The 19,966-nt window shown below is 37.6% G+C and overlaps 2 protein-coding genes across 27 annotated transcripts in view; one reads left to right on the top strand and one right to left on the bottom strand.

Annotated features, from left to right (window-relative positions):
* MCTP1 (multiple C2 and transmembrane domain containing 1) overlaps positions 1 to 19,966 on the top strand; it is a 609,877-nt gene that overhangs the window by 583,055 nt on the left and 6,856 nt on the right. For all 14 annotated transcript variants that reach the window (XM_054489419.2, XM_054489418.2, XM_054489417.2 and 11 more), the window contains 2 exons: positions 15,713 to 15,822; positions 19,644 to 19,753. In XM_054489419.2, the coding sequence (XP_054345394.1) occupies positions 15,713 to 15,822; positions 19,644 to 19,753 (220 nt within the window). The remainder of the gene's footprint in view (positions 1 to 15,712; positions 15,823 to 19,643; positions 19,754 to 19,966) is intronic.
* The window catches only part of SLF1 (SMC5-SMC6 complex localization factor 1), a 92,001-nt gene continuing 87,710 nt past the window's right edge, over positions 15,676 to 19,966 (bottom strand). For all 13 annotated transcript variants that reach the window (XM_054489415.2, XM_063664994.1, XM_063664996.1 and 10 more), the window contains one exon: positions 15,676 to 16,011. The gene's annotated coding sequence lies outside the window, so the exon portion shown is untranslated. The remainder of the gene's footprint in view (positions 16,012 to 19,966) is intronic.

The following is a 19,966-nucleotide window of genomic DNA, read 5'->3' as shown; positions in this document are numbered from 1 at the left end:
AAGCTTGCTCCTGCTCCACTCTTCCCTAGGGCAGTAAAATCAGCTTGGGCCAGGTGTGATGGCTCATGTCTGTAATCTCAGCACCTTGGGAGGCCAAGGCAGGAGGATTGCTTGAGTTTTAGACCAGCCTGGGCAACATGGCAAGACCCCACGTCTACAAAAAATAAAAAATTAGCTGAGTGTAGTGTCACATGCCAGTGGTCCCAGCTATTCAGGAGGCTGAGGTGGGAGGATTGCTTGAGCCCAGAAGTTAAGGCTGCAGTGAGCCATGTTTGCATCACTGTACTGCAGCCTGGGTGACAGAGTGAGACCCTGTCTCAAAAAACTAAGTCTCATTTACCCAGTTGCTCAAGCCAAACATGTAAGCAATTCTCTGATTTCTGTTTTTCTTGGTTTCCACATTCAATCTAGTAATATGTCTATGGTGACTTCACTTTCAAAACATCCCGAATATATCCACCCCGGTCTAAGCTATCTTCTTTTTGTGGGCTACTGTAGTAGCCTCCTAACTATCTTGTTTTCCCCACACAGTATATTCTACCTAAGTGGTATTTTAAAAATGTAAATTATTCTGTGTAAGAGCTAGTAACAAAACAAATAAACAAAATGTAATGTTCTTCCTCTGTTTAAAACATTCCAATGGCTTCCCATCATGCTTGGAATAAAGTCTCTACTCCTCATTCTGGTTACAAGCCTCCCTCTGTGGCACTATTTCTCTGTCGTCCTGTGCTCCCTCTTCACTGGCTACCATGTTCAGGCATCCTTTGTTTCCTCAAGCAAGTTGAGTTTGTATTTTGCCTTAGCACATTTGTACTACGTGCACTTCTCCTGGTTAATTCCTTCCCATCATTGTGATCCTGTGCTGGTTCTTGCTTGTATACTTCCAGGTGATCCTCACTTACTCTTCTCTTGCAAATCACATTCTTTTGGGGATTTGGCCAATGGGAGATACTGGAAGGAGACTGGGAAAAGGGAAGAAGGAAAAAAACAGGACAATTCTCTCTCTTCTCTCATTCTCCCTCATCCCCCTTGATATGTTTCCCTGGTTTCGGGGACATTACCCAGGAGTGACTAGGTGACTGGGTCTCCTCTGTGGTTCAGCTCTCCACCAGACAGATCCCTCCATAATCCCAAATATTGTACTGCCAAGCACCCGCTCCATGGTGCCACTCCTGCCACACAGTTGGTCCATGAGGTCATCATCTGGGCTTCAGTAACGTCCCTCTGCTAGTGGCTTTCTGCGTTGCTCATGTCTGCCACACTCTATTTGATGCTCAATTCTTCCATCACCTGTGTAGCTACTTCCTTGTGTTCAATTCCCTTTGTTTGAAATACTTAGGGTAGTTTCTGTTTTCCTGACCAAAACTGTTCGCAACTACAGAGTTTCATCATCAGAGCAGCCCTCACTGACCCACTGGGTCACTGTCCAGCCCATGTACCCATTTCAGGTCTCTTCATTGCGCTTTTTACTATCTGCTGTTTTTGTTTATTTATCCATGTATTTGCTTGGTGCTATCTTGCTTATCATTGTATCCCCAGAGCCCAGTATCCTCAGAGCCTAGAATAGTGTCTGATATGTAGTTGGTGTTCAATAAATATTTATTGAGTAAATGAATAAAAGAAATGAATTGAGATTTGGCTAAACAAAATACTACTCAAATGAAGAGATGACATGAATGAAGTGAATGATAAGCAGGCCCCTAAATACAAACTCTAGCCAGTGGGGGGGAAAGAAAATGAGAGAGAAATCAGGCAGAAAAAATGAAAATATTACCCTTTGGGAAGAAAGACAGTGGGTGAGAAGAAAACTAGTATTTATATAGTATCTATTAGCATGCCAGTTGCTTTACACACATGATTTCATTCTGTTCCCACATCAACTCTATCGGGTAGATATGATCTCTGTCTTACTGAAGAGAAAACCAAGTATCTGAGAGGTCACATGGCTCGTAAAATGCACAACAGGATTTAAGCCTACAACATCCCTCGGCTTGATTAGGACAGGCCCAGGAAAGTACATCATAGCCTCAATCCATGCCCGTCCCACTTTTATTGTAAATGCAGAATTTTAAGATGCAGATACGTAAACTACCATTTCTAAAGAACTTGTTTTATTAATGCTAATTTCTCGTTTGGTGGATTCAAGTCAGGCCTTTAACATGACTTTGACATTGCTTTTATCCTGATTTGTTCTTAAGACTGTTTTATCCTGTTAAACCAATAGCCATCCCTAGTTTAAGAATTTGAGCCACTTTTGAAATTGATTCTCATCTTTTTCTTGCCCTTTCTCCCTCAAATAAATTGAAAGGCACCATGATCCACACCACTAAGTAACCAACGTTATCATAAGCTGAATAAAGTAGGCCTTTGGAATTTTCTTCCAGGTTGACCTCAGAATGAGCCTGTTTTAGTGATTTACTCTGAAGTAAGGAAGGGGTTTAGGGGACAGGCCTACCCCATATATCAGCAGCATCCCACAGAACACTTAAGTTGTTATTCAGGTATGCGCTACATATGGCATCAATAGAGAGAGATGGCCTAGTTCCCCTCAAATTTGCCAGGCCCTTTATTTATACTGACATCTGCGCTATGTTTTGTTGAATTTCATTGAAGAACTCTATTATCTTAAGGAGGACAATTGAATTCTCAGTCCTGTTCTGGGTTTCCTGCATTATGCCAAGGTCTGAAAGTGGTGGATGATGTTACTGTTTTGCAGCTTATAAGGAAATTGAGAAATAAAAGCCCAAAATGGTGGAGCAAATCATTTTTTCCTAATGCTAATTTCTCGTTTGGTGGATTCAAGTCAGGCCTTTAACATGACTTTGACATTGCTTTTATCCTGATTTGTTCTTAAGACTGTTCCCTATCCCCAAACGTCATGCTCGCAGACACTGAAGACTTACAGCAAACAAACAAATCATGGAAATTAAATAGCAATAAAACTGTTGTTGGCTTCATGTAAAAATATTATCCAGTATTTAAATGGCGATTATTTCCAGAAACTTGGCAATTGTAACCATACAAATGATGAAATTGATTCCAGTCACAGTCCATCTTTGTTTGGAAAGGAAATACCAGTAGTGTTTGAAAAACGGGTTATTAAAGACCTTGGTTTGCTGAAGGTGGCTCATATCTTCTATTTGCTAACACAGCATCTTGTTGGGGAAAAAAAATAATAAGTGCAACTTTTCCCTATCCCAGATTATTTTCACTATGGATCTTTGGAGTAGGAAATAAAAAACAGCTAATGGTCATGGGGCATGTGGAATTACTTTAAGCAAAGCTGAACCCTGGTCCTGCTGACCACCTCCTCTTTCCTGTGCTGTTTTGTCTATGCTAGCCTTAGAATATGTCAACAAATCTCTTTTAAGCTCAGATGGGGAGAAGGGATGGTGATTCTCTCTTTCTGTAAGGGAGTAATTTACAACAGATGTGCCTTTTTAGAAAGGTATAAGTTTGTCTTGTAAAATATTTGTAAAGAAAAATAGCCTCTGGATTTCACAAAGCAGTCCTTACTTGGTTGTGGAGATGTCACAAAGAGCATTGTTTTTCTAATACTAATATGATTCTTTTCTCACACAATTTGATTATAACTCAAGGTTAGTTTTGGGGAAGACCCAAGTTTAAATATCTAAAACAATGTACCGAAAAAATACCATATGGGACTCAACAACTTTTTGACAGTGACCTGAAAGGAGCCCAATTTCAACCATGAGAGATGGGTTATAGTCCCAGGAACTCTTTTTAACTAGTAATGAAAACTTAGCTTCTCCAAGCCTCAGTTTCCTGATCTGTAAAATGGAGGAACCATATGACCCTGCCACCTCAAGTGGAAAGATAAATTAAAAATGCTTTATAAGCCATAAAGTCCTATAAAAGATGTGATTATTTTCATAACAAATCTATTTAAGAAAAAAACTTTGCGGGCCCCATACCTTGTGTATATGACTTTTCGTAACTTATACAAAAGACATATTCATAATAAAAGAATCGAAATCTTTCTTTGGTTAAAAACTGCACTAGTAAGTATATTAGCAACAGAACTTGTGCTATTTAAGATTAAATAACTCTGGCGCTGATTCAGCCATGAGGCTTACTGAAGAACAGCTGATTCTGATAGTTTTAACTGAATAAGCATTAACAGATAAAATCACATGATAAAAGGCATGCATCTTATGAGTATAACCAGTGGCCTTCAGAGGACATACAACTTCCAGTGGGTGGGGAATATTGTAAACAAATGAACTTTCTGCTCAGGTGCCATTTTTGAAGTCCCATATCTCAGATGAGAACAAACACAACTGGAGGCACCCAAGGAGAGTGAGCAGAAATTGAGGCAGAAGTTTGAGGGGGATCTTTAGGCAACTGATCTTTAGTTTCTTCAAGCTGGGAATGAGAATAATATCCATCACCCTCGTGTGATAGCTGTAAGGATCATATTTGATGATACATATGACAAAGAAGTTTTACAAGCATGACATAATATTCCTGAGATATAAAGGATAAAATTCTGTTGTCTTTATTAAGATTTAATACAATTTAACTTTTAAAAGTGTTGTAGGATTTCCTCTTTCAGTCTCTTCAAATTGTTAATAATATTAATGACTAATATTTACCAAGCACTTCCTATGTTCCAGATATTTATGGATTTTATGGCTTTAATGGATTAAACTAATTTAATTTTATAACCATCGCGAAGGTAGGTTGAATTATTATCCTCATTTTACAGATGAAGAAGTTAATAAATTGCTCAAAATCACCTAGCTAAGAAAATGATGGAAGCAGCATTTGAACCATACTTAGCAAGAGGGCCAGTTATTAAGAAATCTACTCATCTTCTAAATATGGTCATCTAGTGCCCACCGCCTTCTCTAAACTCTCAACTGACTTCTCAGCTCTGCATTTGAACTTTCAACCATGTTCAAACACATATTTGAAAATGAAGTAAACAATTTCAAAAGAAGTTTTTTTTTAAAAAACAAAGGTACATCCTACAACTTTTTCATTAGAAGTTGAGATTTAAGAAACACACACAAAAAACCTAGCCCAGCATTTGCTATCTGGATTCAGAAACGAGCTCAGTGTTTCTGAGCTCACTCAAGCTTTGGTATTCTCACTCAAGCTTTAACTACTGAGCTTGTAGAAAGAGCAGGAGAAATTCCACCCACCAACTATTCTCAAATAAGCTTTCAACTGACTCTGAAGGGCAGAGACTATTCACAGTCCTTTTTATCTTATCTGTAAAATGAGTAAACCTAACCAGGAGGGATTTTAGTAAACATCTTATTTCACCTTTTCTTTTTTTCTTTTCTTTTCTTTTCAAATGAGGTCTAAGGACAGGCAGTGACCTCTAATCCTGAGTGTGCTTCCACATTTTCTTGTGCTTTATTTCCAACGTAATTCACAGGTTCACATGCTTTCACATTTCAAAACCTTTCCACAATCTGTTCATTTTGATTTTACAGAAAACCCTGTGAGGCATACAAATTCTTATCTCAAAACTTGTGTTATCTTGGTTGAAAGTAGCCTTTGTTACTTATTTTTTTAAATCTCTGGATACTTGGGAGCCTCAGCCTCACAGCTTCTTTGTGGCTTCTATCAGAGTTAGCCTAGAACTAGTCCTCTTTGGCCCTTTCACTTGGAGTCCATCTGAAAGCAGAACTTCTGGGACAAAAGCCTGAGATGGGATAATCTATAAGGCCCCTTTTTCCTGCCTGCTGGCCGGGCAATTAAGTCAAAGGTTTTGATATTGATATTGATAAGGTTCTTTTAAGATCTTAATGGGTGCAGCACACCAGCATGGCACATGTATACATATGTAACTAACCTGCACATTGTGCACATGTACCCTAAAACTTAAAGTATAATAATGATAAAATAAAAAAATAAGAAAACAGAAGTACAGAAAATTCAAAAAAAAAAAAAAAAAAAAAAGATCTTTCAAATACAGGTCCCTGGGTATCTTTGAGAGATCTGTTCCAGAACCTCCCATGGATACCAAAATCATATCCAAAAATCTGTAAATGCTGAAGTCTCTGATATAACTGCCCATTGGTCGAATCGATGGATGCAAACCCACTGTGTGGAGGGTTGACTATATTTGCAGGACAGTTAAAAAGGGTTTTCTTGGCTGGGTGTGGTGGTCCTATAATCCTAGCACTTTGGGGGAGACCAAGGTGGGAGGATTGCTTGAACCCAGGAATTTGAGACTAGCCTGGGCAACACAGCAAGACCCTGTCTCTACCAAAAAAAAAAAAAATTAGCCAGACGTGGTGGTGCACACCTGTGGTCCCAGCTACTCAAGAGGCTGAAGTGGGAGGATTGCTTGAGCCCAGGAGGTTGAAGCTGTAATGAGCTGTGATGGAGCCACTGCACTCCAGCCTGGCCAACAAAGCGAGACCTCATCTCAAAGCAAAAGTTGGGGGGTTGTTCAGTCTTTGGCTCCAGGGAACTCTCCCTCCTGACAACAAGTCCATCTGTATTGCTGGATGCTTGCTGTAAGGTTTATTTACATTTAATAAAAAATATTTTATGTACAGCCTTTTACAAATAATTTTTGTTGAATTAGAAGTTAATATGGTTAGCAAGTTTTGTTTCTGTCTTGACTTTATGTCATTTGTGTTTCTGACCACAGACATTTTCCTTCCCTTCCTCATAGTCAACTTCTCAGTCTTCTCATCTTCTTCGAGGATCTCTTTCCGTGTTTTCCTCTCCCTGTTCTCCTTTGTGTCTTCCTCTCTCTCTTTTTTCCTTCTTTCTCTTTCCTCACTTTTTCTTTTTTTTCCATTCTTTCCTTCCTGGCTTTTATTTTAACATTTAGAGTGCCAGCTGCCACTTTAAAATGCCTGTTGTTTGCATTGTCTAGGCCAGCGTATATTTCTCTGCGAATTCTTTTTACATTACAATCACCTTTAAAGTTGCATGCAAATTACATGTATAAGATTAAGCCAACAAGGTAAAGCACAACTAAATGCTATCACAAATTATGTAGTAGACATGAGCTCTGAAAAGCATAAGGCTACCTTGCAAAAGAGGAAGCAAATATTAAAACGAGGTAAAGACTCATTCTGCAAAAAAGCAAAAACAAAACAAAAAAAACCTCTGCCAAGTCAGCAGAAGGGAAAAAAAATCTCAGTGTAACATTATAAAGAATTTACCATCATTTTCTAAAATAGACCCTGACAAGTTAACACTGAGTCACCTGGTACAAAACTAAACATGCATAAAATGCTTCATATAGTTGAGAATTCCCTCTAATATCTCAAAATTTTGTTTTTAACATAAGCCAATATGTTTGAGAACTGTTTTAAGAGAAAAATATACTATCTTGTTAAAAAGTGTCCATTTATCCTGTTAACCTTAAATAACTCTGAGTACTTCAGTGTCTCAATAGAGTGTTTCTATTTTTCAAGGCTAATATCAGGAAGGAGAGGCAAGGCACCAAGTAAACTGCACAAGATTCGATACAGTAAGAACTGAGTAAGACACTTAGATAAGATTCAGTAGCCAAGGGACTCTGAATTGCCAAACTGCTGCGAATTTCAGTATTCTAGATTTCCGGTTGAAACATGTTTTTTTAATATCTGAAAAGGAAGAAAGATTGGCACAGAGAAAACATTTGATCACTTCTTTTTGTGCCTTTATCCACTCCATACTTCTCATCTAATGTATTTTCCATAGGTTAGAATTATAGATCTGAGAGGAAGTCTATTTTGCATAGCACGTGACTAAGTGAACTAGAGAAAGTAGTGCACCAAAACCATCTTTAGCATCCATCACGGGAAACATAAACATATTCCAAACATAATTTTAGACATCGTGCTATGTGAGTCTATACTTGTCCAAAGAAGAGCTCCAATCAATGGTAAACTATAATAAATAATTATGTCTCATAGCAAATATCAACCTTACCATTCACCTTTTGCCAAAGGTTACGTAAGCAAGACTTTAAAGGAGAAGCAAAATCATGATAAAGATTAATTAGCTCTTTGGGATAGAAGGTATCTCAAATCCAAATACTTCCTCCAGGAAATAATAAGGTGACCATATGCCCTGGTATATATAGTTCCATTTTATGTTCATTATCGTAGCATAAGATTTAACAGCTCTCCCTTTCTCTTAAGACACTCTCTCACCTTAGGAAGTGAAATAACATTGATTTTATGATAGTAATATTTGTAGCAAATATATTCCACATACCTGCTAATTCTGATTAATACAGCACAGGTGTTCAACAGATAACTTCTCAACATGGTTGACAATGACCACTATGGCAGGGTTCCTAAATGTATTAATGACTAAGCTAGGACGCAGCTCGGCAGGAAAAACCAGTCCCAGAATATTCACCCCGATGTCTATCACTTTGGCTTCATGTTCCCATTCAGAACAGACTCAATGAAGGGGAGAATCTGTCATTTTGGCTTGAAAGTCGATGAATTAGGATTCTTTGAATATGTCAGGTATGCCTATTGATTATTTAGGTCTTTAGATTTTCTTAAATATCTCAAAACTAGGTGGTAGGTACTTCTTTGGAAGAATCTAGTTAACTTTCTGTTGCAATATGTCATAGTAAAATAGGCATATATTAAAGAATCACTGTACTTCAACTTTTACAGTTAGTGATGTTTTAGGGACTATTTAAAACCTAGTAAGAGAGCTTTAAGAAATATTGTATAGAATCATTAGAAATAGTTGTGCAATATAAATCTCACATATTCTCAGATTCATGGTTATAGCTGTTGTTGTGGGTATTTTTTTTTTCATCTTCAAAAGAAACCTTAATAATGCATTAAAAAAAAACAGAACAGTGTCACTACCAAGACTGGGTGATTAACTACTCTATGATATTTCTTTCATCCAAGCTGCTTTATAAAGTAAAGCAAAAACAACAATAAAGGAATGTACCAATTTATTCTCTACAATAAAGTATTGAACATTATTGAAAAAAGTATGAAATATTGGAATGCAACACAGCAATTCCATTATCCATTGCAGGTTTGGGTCATATACTGTATATAAAGAGTAATTACTTCATTGGTTGGAGACCACAATGAAAGAATATAGAATTTGATGACAGATTTTAAAATGAAAATTTTATCCCAAAGCATTTGCTTTTCAAAACTGTGCCAACATTATAGACCATCTTATTTTGTCTTTTGGCAGTTGAGGGTAAGGGAGTGGTGGTGGACTGGGAGTGCAGTAGTAACAAAGCAAATGAAGAATGAGCGAATATTTAAAAATCCTTAGCCAATAATCATACATCAGCACTTGGATTTTAAAGTGGCTATTAAAAATTTTCTTCACAGATGCCTCAAGTGACACATCTTATTAATGAAGGTCCTGCATTTAATATTTGCTTACCTTATTGACATTAAATGTGGTGGTTTCTAACACATCTTTCACTTTCTACCTTCAAATCAAGTTTCTGGATTTCATTCTCTTGCTCAAGATTTTAGCTCTATGATGATTCTCAAGGCTAGATTATGGTGTCTGCATTTTCGAAACATTTTCAAAACATTTTTCTTTATCTCAAAGGAATTCTTTGTAGGAACTGAAACCTTCCTGGATAGAATAGGAAGGTCATATCGTTATTATAGAGTATAGACTCTGGAGTTAGCCAGGCATTGTCCCAACCCAAGTTCTGTCACTTTTTCCTGAGCCTCAGTTTCCTCTTCTGTAGACTGGAGAAAAATAACTACATTGTAGGATGGTTGTGAGTATTGGATGAATTATGAGAAAAGTACTTTACACTACTTAATGAGTGTCTGTTTATATTCCATTTCTTTCCAAAAATAATTTAAGATAGCTTATAAAAATATAACAAATAGACAAGCCAAGTGCCAGTTCATTTATTTCTTCTAACCATCTTCCTTTGGTAATATTAAAGAAAATTGGGGAAATATTCTTATTACAAAAGTAAAATATGAATTGCAAACAATTTGAATATTACAGGAAGGTATGAAGAAGATAAACTTCCACTACTGGAATATTTTGATGCATCTCCTTCATCCTTTTTTTCCCCAACATAGGCATTTTAAACATAAATTAGGATTACACTATATATATTAGATCATAAGTGTTTTTGATGTCATTATATATTCTTTCTAAATATTTTCTGATTTCATAATCTATCAATTGCATGTACTATAATTAATCTCATCCAACATACTATTAGTCTTTTTGTTATAAACAAAAATGCAATTAAAACATTTTCAGATGTTTACTATTTTAGAAATATCATCCCATCATTTGTAGCATTTGTTGCTTTTTTTTCCCACTTAGCCTTTTAAATTTATGACTTTTGACATGTTTTAAATTTTATGTAACCGTTGCTATAAATTATTTTCCTTTGTAATTTATTTTACTTTTTGTATGTTTAGAATGTTCTTTCCTATTCCAAGGTCAGTAAATAACTTCCCTGTATTGTCTTTTTATAATTCATTTTTGCTTTTAACTTTTTAAAAAATTTTAATTTTTTTTCCTTTTTTTTTTTTTGAGACGGAGTTTCGCTCTTGTTGCCCAGGCTGGAGTGCAATGGCGTGATCTCGGCTCACCGCAACCTCTGCCTCCCAGGTTCAAGCGATTCTCCTGCCTCAGCCTCCTGAGTAGCTGGGATTACAGGCATGCACCACCACGCCCGGCTAATTTTGTATTTGTAGTAGAGACGGGGTTTCTCCACATTGAGGCTGGTCTCAAACACCTGACCTCAGGTGATCCGCCTGTCTCGGCCTCCCAAAGTGCTGGGATTACAGGCGTGAGCCACCGCGCCCGGTCAAAAATTTTAATTATATTTTAAATTCTGGGACACATGCGCAGGACATGCAGGTTTGTTACATAGGTAAACATGTGCCGTGGTGGTTTGCTGCACCTATCAACCCATCTCCTAGGTATTAAGCCCTGTATGCATTAGCTATTTATCCTGATGCCCTCCCTCCCCACATTGCTCCCCACACACCACCTGCAGATCCCAGTGTTTGTTGTTCCCCTCCCTTTGTCTATATGTTCTCATTGTTTAGCTCCCACTTATACGTGAGAACATGTGGTGTTTGGTTTTCTGTTCCTGCATTAGTTTGCTGAGGATAGTGGCTTCCAGCTCCATCCACGTACCTGCAAAGGACATGATCTAGTTCCTTTTTTATGTCTGCATAGTATTCCATGGTATATGTGTACCACATTTTCTTTATCCAGTCTATCACTTATGCATTGATGGTCATTTGAGTTGATTCCATGTCTTTGCTTTTGTGAATAGTCTGCAATTAACATACATGTGCATGTATCTTTATAATAAAATAATTTATATTCCTTTGGGTATATACCCAGTAATGAGATTGCTGGGTCAAATGGTATTTCTGGTTCTGGGTCTTTGAGGAATCACCACACTGTCTTCCACAATGGTTGAACTAGTTTACAGTCCCACCAACAGTGTAAAAGTATTCCTATTTCTCCATAGCCTCGCCAGCATCTATTGTTTCTTGACTTTTTAATAATAGCCATTCTGACTGGCATGAGATAGTATCTCATTGTGGTCTGGATTTTCATTTCTCTAATGATCACTGATGTAGAGCTTTTTTTCATAAATTTGTTGGCTGTATAAATGTCTTTTGGGCTGGGCACAGTGGCTCACGCCCGTAATCCCAGCACTTTGGGAGGCCAAGGCGGGTGGATCACCTGGGGTCAGGAGTTCGAGACCAGCCTGGCCAACATGGTGAAACCCCATTTCTACTAAAAATACAAAAAATTAGCCAGGTGTGGTGGCACATGCCTGTAATACCAGCTACTTGGGAGGCTGAGGCAGGAGAATTGCTTGAACCTGGGAGGCGGAGGTTGCAGTGAGCCAAGATTGCACCATCGCGCTGCAGCCTGGGCAACAAGAGCAAAACTTTGTGTCAAAAAAAATAATAAGTCTTCTTTTGTGAAGTGTCTGTTCATGTCTTTTGCCTACTTTTTAATGATTTTTTTTCTTGTAAATTTAAGTTCTTGTAGATTCTGGATATTAGACCTTTGTCAGAGTGACTGAAAAAATTTTCTGCCATTCTGTGGGTTGTCTGTTCACTCTGATTTCTTTTGCTGTGCAGAAGCTCTTCGGTTTAATTAAATCCCATTTGTTAATTTTTGCTTTGGTTGCATTGCAACCAAATCAAAATGTTCACTTTAGATGTTTTCGTCATGAAATCTTTGCCTGTATGTCCTGAATGGTACTGTCTAGATTTTCTAGGGTTTTTATAGTTTTGTGTTTCACATCTAAGTCTTTAGTCCATTTTGAGTTAATTTTTTATAAGAAAGGGGTCCAGTTTCAATTTTCTGCATATGGCTAGCCAGTTTTCCCAGCACTGTTTATTATATAGGGAATCCTTTCCTCATTGCTTGTTTTTGTCAAGTTTGTCAAAGATCAGATGGTTGTAGATGTGTGGTCTTATTTCTGAGATCTCTTTTCTATTCCATTGGTGTATGTGTGTTTTTGTACCAGTACCATGTTGTTTTGGTTACTGTAGCCTTGTGATATAGTTTGAAGTCAGGTAGCATGATGCCTCCAGCTTTGTTCTTTTTGCTTAGGATTGTCTTAGCTATACGGGCTCTTTTTTGGTTCCATATGAATTTTAAAGAAGTTTTTTCTAATTTTGTGAAGAATGTCAATGGTAGTTTGGGAATAGCATTGAATCTTTAAATCACTTTGGGTAGTATGGCCATTTTCACAATAATGATTCTTCCTATCCATGAGCATGGAATATTTTCCCATTTGTTTGTGTCCTCGCTGATTTCCTTGAGCAGTGGTTTGTAGTTCTCCTTGAAGAGGTCCTTCCCTTCCCTTGTTACCTGTATTCCTAGGTATTTTATTCTCTTTGTAGCAATTGTGAATGGGAGTTCATTCATGATTTGGCTCTCTGCTTGTCTATGGTTGGTGTATAGGAATGCTAGAAATTTTTGCACATTGATTTTTATATCCTGAGACTTTGCTGAAGTTGCTTATCAGCTTTAGGATTGAGACAATAGGGTTTTCTAGATATAGGATCATGTCATCTGCAAAGAGAAAGTTTGACTTCCTATGTTCCTATGTGAATACCCTTTATTTCTCTCTCTTGTCTGATTGCCCTGACCAGAACTTCCAATACTATGTTGAATAGGAGTGGTGAGAGAGGGCATCCTTGTCTTGTGCCAGATTTCAAGGGGAATGCTTCCAGCTTTTGCCCATTCAGTATGATATTGGCTGTGGGTTTGTCATAAATGGCCCTTATTATTTTCAGGTGTGTTCCATCAACACCTAGTTTATTGAGTTTTTAACTTGAAGGGATGTTGAATTTTATCGAAGGCCTTTTTCACATCTATTGAAATAATCATGTGGTTTTTGTCTTTAGTTCTGTTTATGTGATGAATTACTTTATTCATTTGTGTATGTTGAATCAGCCTTGAATCCCAGGGATGAAGCCAACTTGATTATGGTAGATATTGTTTTTAACTTCTTAACATTAATATGGAATGTATTTGGGGCTATTTGAGGCAGATATTAAGATAGATTTTGGCTATCTCAGTTGTGAATGTCTATTTTAGGTAGGATTTAACATAACTTTCCCCAAATAGTTAACACAACTACCCAATAACAATACTTCCTTATTTCCTTTGTGCATGGCACCTTATCATATACTAATCTTTTGATGCCCATAATCTCATTTTAATTAAATACCGGGTACACTGAATGCCTTCTCATGATTTCTCTTTTGTAACATTTCTTAGCTATAGTTACCTATTTATTTGTCCAACAAACTTTAGAAACACGATTAAGTTCTCCCCGTTTTCTCCACTCTAAACATTAGGATTTGCTTGAAATTTCATTAAGCCTATATATTCAACTGAAAAAAAAAAACTTTATACACTTCATAAATTTCCTGCTGAGGTTTTACCTAGGTATTTCATATATTGTTACTGTGAAATATTATTTCACATAATTTTGAGCTTAAAGACATTCTCAATGGACTTTCATTGTACAACCAGCATGCTTCAACTCGTTTGACTTTTTCTGTATGTGATTAAATATTTATGAGTACTTTGCTTCATAGACATAAATGAACTTAGCTGGTGCTTGAGATGAGAATACTACTAAGGGACACACAGTTGGGGCAGACCAACTTTGTAGTTTTGAAAGGAACAGGAAAAAACCACTGGTTATTCATTTTACTCTAACGTGCACAATTGTATAGGTGAAACTAACTTTTTTTTTTTTTTTTTTTTTTACTGGAGAGTGTGAAAGATAAATTGATGCACCAATGTCTGTCATGACAAGTGAATGGTGACTTCTGAAGACAGTCGGGAACCCTGAGTAGCTAACTAGCTGTTCCCAATACTGTTATTAAGCTTTATGCGTCTCATCTAATTGACAATCCATTTTGGCATAAGCAAGAAGAATAATAGACAAATTTCTCCCATGTGAATTAAATTTAAAATTAAGGCTCTAAGTAACTGGTATTTATAACAAAGATCGTTATAAAACTGGCCTCCATGTCTTTGGTCCCAGTGTACCCTGTTGTCCTTGGAGGAGGCACACACATCTGTCATTCACTTGCCCGCAGTTTCTGAGGTGGCGGGATGCCAGCCCTGGCCAAGTGTTCACACTGTAGAGTGCTTTAGACTCTTCTGAAATGAAAGTCAGTATGTAAATGTGCAACATGACATTATTATTCTAGCTTCCTGGCTGCTTTCAGCAAGCACTGACTGCCACATGAGGTCTCAAGTGTTCTGGCATAGTGTGCAAGTGTTCAAAAGAAGTTAAAGTAATGAAATTGGATCTACATTTCCATAGATATTCAAGCTGGCATGGAGGAATGGAGTCATAGAATCAGGGTTGGATGGTCTCCACTAAACAGCCTAGGCAAGTGCCTGTGATGCCAGGCTACTAAGCAGAATTTTCAATTGTGAAAGGCCACCACTGTTTCTTCCTTTGGGTCTAAAATTGCAAAATATGCACATTTCTCCCAGGGTCACACCACTCTCTAGGTGCTTTAATGCTCAATCTCTACCCATTCATTACCTGGAGCACACCAGCTTTGCTTAAATTCAGTATGTTTTAAAATGAACTAAGCACCAAAAGGGGAAAAAAATGTTCAGTTAGAACCTAATACACATATACTACTGTATAAAATATATGACTATTATTTTTAAGAAGGTGGTCAGCCTTAGTTTGTATATGATCTAAGCAGTATCCACATAGTGGATTCCAGGTTTTGGTGGTGGTGTTTTTTTTTTTGTAGTTTTCATTGCTCACAAATCTCAAGTGCATCCAGCATTCTCTGCTGCTGAAATATCTGGAGCCACAACAAAAGTTGGGTTTATGGGCGGTGCGGTCAAGAAACTGGGTCCGCTAAGTAGTGTCTCGGTGGATCCAGAAGCACTGTAGAATCCGGGTTTGGTAATTCTGGGACCTCCCCTCTCTCTTATACCTTCCTCCCCCAAATGTTTCTTCTGCTCATCAGGGCAAGAGCAAAGGAACCCGAGGCTCTTGCTTTGCAGCCATCTTTACAAGCACAAATCCATGATGCTGGGTCCCCTTCCTCCTCATGTTCCTTAAAATCCTGACATTTTCATGGGTTCCAATTATCCATTTATACACACACGAAAATGAAGTTTATTTAAGTTTAAAAATGTAACAGAGGGACAACACAAAGAATTCAAGCAATGAAGAATACCTTTACTCACACAGAATTTCTTTTTTATTGCATTTTAGGACAGTGAAAAAAAGGGATTTATAAATAAAATCTATGCCATCCAGGAGGTATGTGTCAGTGTCCAGAACATCCTAGATGAAGTGGCTTCCTTTGGCGAAAGGATAAAGAAGTGAGTGACGGTGACATGTGAGCCCCGTTCTTCTGTGGGATAAGGTGTCCATTTGTTTCTCGGAGGGTGAAATGCCACATTCTTTTTGGCAGGGGACACTCCTTCTGGGTGCTCTATTGCTCAGTTTCATCATTATTTACTTTATTTCTGCCAGTCTTTGGCTTTACGAAAGTTCTGTCAATTTCCTTCCTGAAATTTAGAACATATTGGTTGGAAAGAAGTCATACTTGTAGCTTTGAAGAAATAACACCGTCCTAAATTTTAGCACATTTTTCACTGTGAAAGACTTTGTTCTTAAACGGAATATGAAATTGTGATAGGAAAAAAATAAACCAAGCTAAATGAGGACTTCAGGTAATTAAGATACACCTGTATTTTATTATTGGTCTAGTTATATTTTCATCAAGCGACACTAAATTTTTTTAAAAATTATATTTATGGTACCCTGCAAAAATATTTTTTTCAAGTTTATATTTAAATAGCTGAGATCCATAATTATCAATAAACTAATGCTCTGTCATTTAGAAAATGCACACAATTTTTAAAATTATAAAAACAGAATCCCTTTTCCTTAACTTTTTAAAATAAATATAGCTTCACTGAGCTCTAATGCAAAATTAAGAAACTTACATTCTTATATATTTATGTGTTTTATCTAAACTGTTAATTTTTTTAAAAAGGTGTATTTACAGCAATTATCAGTTAGAAGATATAATAAGACCCTTATACTTCTAAATTATGTAAAAATTGGCCTACACAATGATTGCTAATGGTCTATTCAACAAGGGGTGCCAAATTCTGGACAAACCTTTATTTTCCTAGTATAATGTATCTATTCATTGTTTGTTATTCATAGCCAGTTTTCTACAGATTTGAATCCTTGGGCATACATAGAATTTGAAAGAAGTAAATTATTTAAACTAAAGGTGTGAGTCATTCAGCTCGTGCCTTTCATGTTGTAAGGGATAATGCATTTTATTTTGTATATTTCCACATGTCTAGGTGCTGAGTTTCCACTTTCTTACATTAGACAGAACAGCCTCCATCTCACTCCCAGATGTGCCTTTAGGAAACATTCAGTCTTGGACTTCTGAAGACTATTCCCGTATCTTTTCTCTCTCTTTCTTCCTCTCATCTCCAAGAATGTTTACCTGTCCTCCACACGCTATTCCCTGAAACAGTATGAAGCCCTCAATTTGGGGCATTTCCCTATTGAGTGTTGTCTTTTATCTGGGGTACACAGTGTGCTGATACCTGACAGAAACATCTCATTTATACCAAAAGACCATGGATCAGGCAGTGAATGCCTGAGAGGAAGAAACTCCTTTGTAACTCTCGGTGGTAGAAGGCCTCAGAACAGATGCTTGGCTGGAAAACATGACTAGCTGAGGGATATGACCAGATCTTGGCAGTGGTTCAGCCTTGGGGAAACCTGGGTTTTGTAGAACTTCCTATGCTAAGGTACAGGAATATGGCACAGGAGCCAGTGAGTCTTGGAGGAGCCATCTCTCCCGCAAAATGATCTTTTGGATGCTAAAAAAGAAAGAGAAATTCTCCTGGGGTCACATGGAATTAAAAGCATCTACCCAGAAAGCAGACTCAGAAGCAATCTTTAAGCACAAAATGAAAGGGCTCTATAATTACCATGTCTTGTTACTAAATAATCATTCCAGAACTTTCTTGAATTGCATCCCTTTTTGGGGGAAGATCATATTCTAGATTTAGATTCCATAATGCAGAGTGTAGAAATAGAAAAAAAAAATAAAATAAAACTGCCCTTTTCTAACAGCTACACTGGTGGGGATTCTTTGCCATTTATCCTTCCATAGGAGTAAGGAGAACACAGGGAGTTGTTCAGTGGGGCTGCCCAGAAGGAAGGTTTTCTGAGTGAAGAGCCAGTGCCCTCACACATGGAGTCGTGTGATGGATGACTCTGAGCTGAGCCACAGGAAAGCAAGCAGATCCCCTTAGCCTTCTGTTCTTTCCACAAGCAAGCAGAAGCAAGGGAGGCACAGGTGTCCATCAGGAAGGGAAGGCATGATCCTTTACCTGGTGAGTTACAGATGCTCACTCTTGACCATAAGAGGAAGAAGACAAAGACAGAAAAGCCAGACCCCAAGGATTACTGAAAATAGGATAACCAGATTGACCCAACATTGGCTGTTTTAGTAGAAAAAAAATTTTAGGAAACAATTTTGACCTAGAGAGAGACAAAAAGCAAGCTACGTGCCACAAAGCTAAGGAAAAACTAATTCCTAAGTATTATGCTGAGGCATTGTATAGAAGAAAATCTTTTTAGCAATCATCCTTTATTGGGTCAAAATTGCCCTGAAAAAAAAAAAACTCACCTCAAGTAAGTACAACATACAACACCAGGAAATTAGAAGAAATAAAAAAACACTAACATTTATCCACATGAACAATATGTTTTGCTGAAGTGTCTTAGGGGCCTTCTCACTGTCTCATAAGAAAAAAGTGCCATAAATGAGATTCCTTGAGTTGATTAGTTATAATAATTTCATCTTGATTCACATAAACATGTTACCATCACAACCAGTCTTCCTTGACAGAATAAAAGCTATCCCCATTTTATAAATGGAGAGAGGGTTAGAGAGGTTGACTCAGCTAAATCCACATAACAGAATCGAGGCTTTGAATACAAATCTGCTAACTTCTTGGCTCTCATGCTAAAGGGTCAGAGGACATGATATGTTAGTTCCTCTTTAGTGGATGAACACTTAGGAGAAATTTCAAAGAATGCAATGGTATGCCTGTAAATGGTGATATATTTATATGCCCAACCCTGGAGGCTCTACACAGTGTTTCTATTTTCTTTATAATTTTGGCACACTCTTAAGAAGTACCAGACTGGCTTCCACACAAAAAGCCTTAAGTGATTATACTCTTCCCATGTTCCAGTTCCCTGATTTTCTACTTTTAAAAACGTTTTTGCCTTTGTCTTCATTTTTCTTTTCCCTTTTTGTCTCAGTAAATTCCTTCCCATCTCCTCAGTACTTTTTTTTTTTTTTTTTTTTGTAACTTCTACTTCTGTTCATTGGTCTCGTTTCCATTTGTTATCATGTCTTGTTGTCAATACTGAGTCTTGCAGCCTTCTCTGACCCAGTCCTCTACGTTACCAATTACTTTTGCCAGAATGCTGTCCTTCACAAGGAGTACATGAGAGATAATAGTAAGCAATGCTGATTTTATTAATTATCTATGTACTTCTGGGAAGAAGGGCAATAAGAGGTGAATTTTTGCAAGGCTGTTTGATTCCTCTTTCCTGATTTCCAGTTCTATTTGAAACATAGCTGAGGTAGGACAAGTGAGTAGTTTAAGGAATTCTAACATTCAGAGGATTTTTTACACAACCATGTAAGAGTTACATCTACCAAGAGTTGCTGGCAACATTTTATTCCCAATGTGGGGAATACTGAGAGTTGATAGAAGGAAGAATGGTGGGTCCAGGGGCATTCCCCTCTGAAGAGCCAGAGAAAACAAGGATGGGTACTAGTCTTAGCAGCAGAAAAATAAAGATCTTCTTTCATGTGGGGAGTCACCCAAGTAGCACAATGGCTTTAGACTCTGAAGTCACCTGGAACAATCTGGAGGAGGTGGCAGCAAGACTCTTTACTTGGGTCCTGTGTTCATGGAACTGAGCAGATTATGGCTAGCCTGCGTCCTCTGATAACTATTACAATTGGAATCTATTCCAGAGAGAAATGCAGACTAACTAGGTCCCAAGTTAGAATCATATGTATTTTAATATATGAAAAAAGTATGAAGTACTCAGATTGCTGATGTGTTAATTTCCCATTCAGTACTTTCAACTGGACCGTCCCATTCTTAAGCTGGCTGGCCATTGTAGCCCTCTGTGTGTTCACTGTCATCCTGTACTGCATTCCGCTGAGATACATTGTCCTTGTCTGGGGTAAGTAAAGCCTCCCCCACTCCCCCAAACTGTCTTAGCTGCTAAGAACAAACTGTGTTTAAGAGATGAGTTACACTGTCAGCAGTTCCCTGTATTTATGGTCATGAAGCTACTCCATGATGAAAAGAGACAGGTCGGTTAAAAATCACAACAGTATAAAGATTTAGGTCCACCTGCAAAATGTATTTTTCTTATCTGGCACACTAGGCTTCA

This window comes from Pongo pygmaeus, chromosome 4 (genome assembly GCF_028885625.2).
Source record: "Pongo pygmaeus isolate AG05252 chromosome 4, NHGRI_mPonPyg2-v2.0_pri, whole genome shotgun sequence".
In the NCBI taxonomy this organism is placed as follows: domain Eukaryota; kingdom Metazoa; phylum Chordata; class Mammalia; order Primates; family Hominidae; genus Pongo; species Pongo pygmaeus.
The sequence above is the reverse complement of the archived record's forward strand: the minus strand, read 5'-3'. Positions and strand labels throughout refer to the sequence as shown.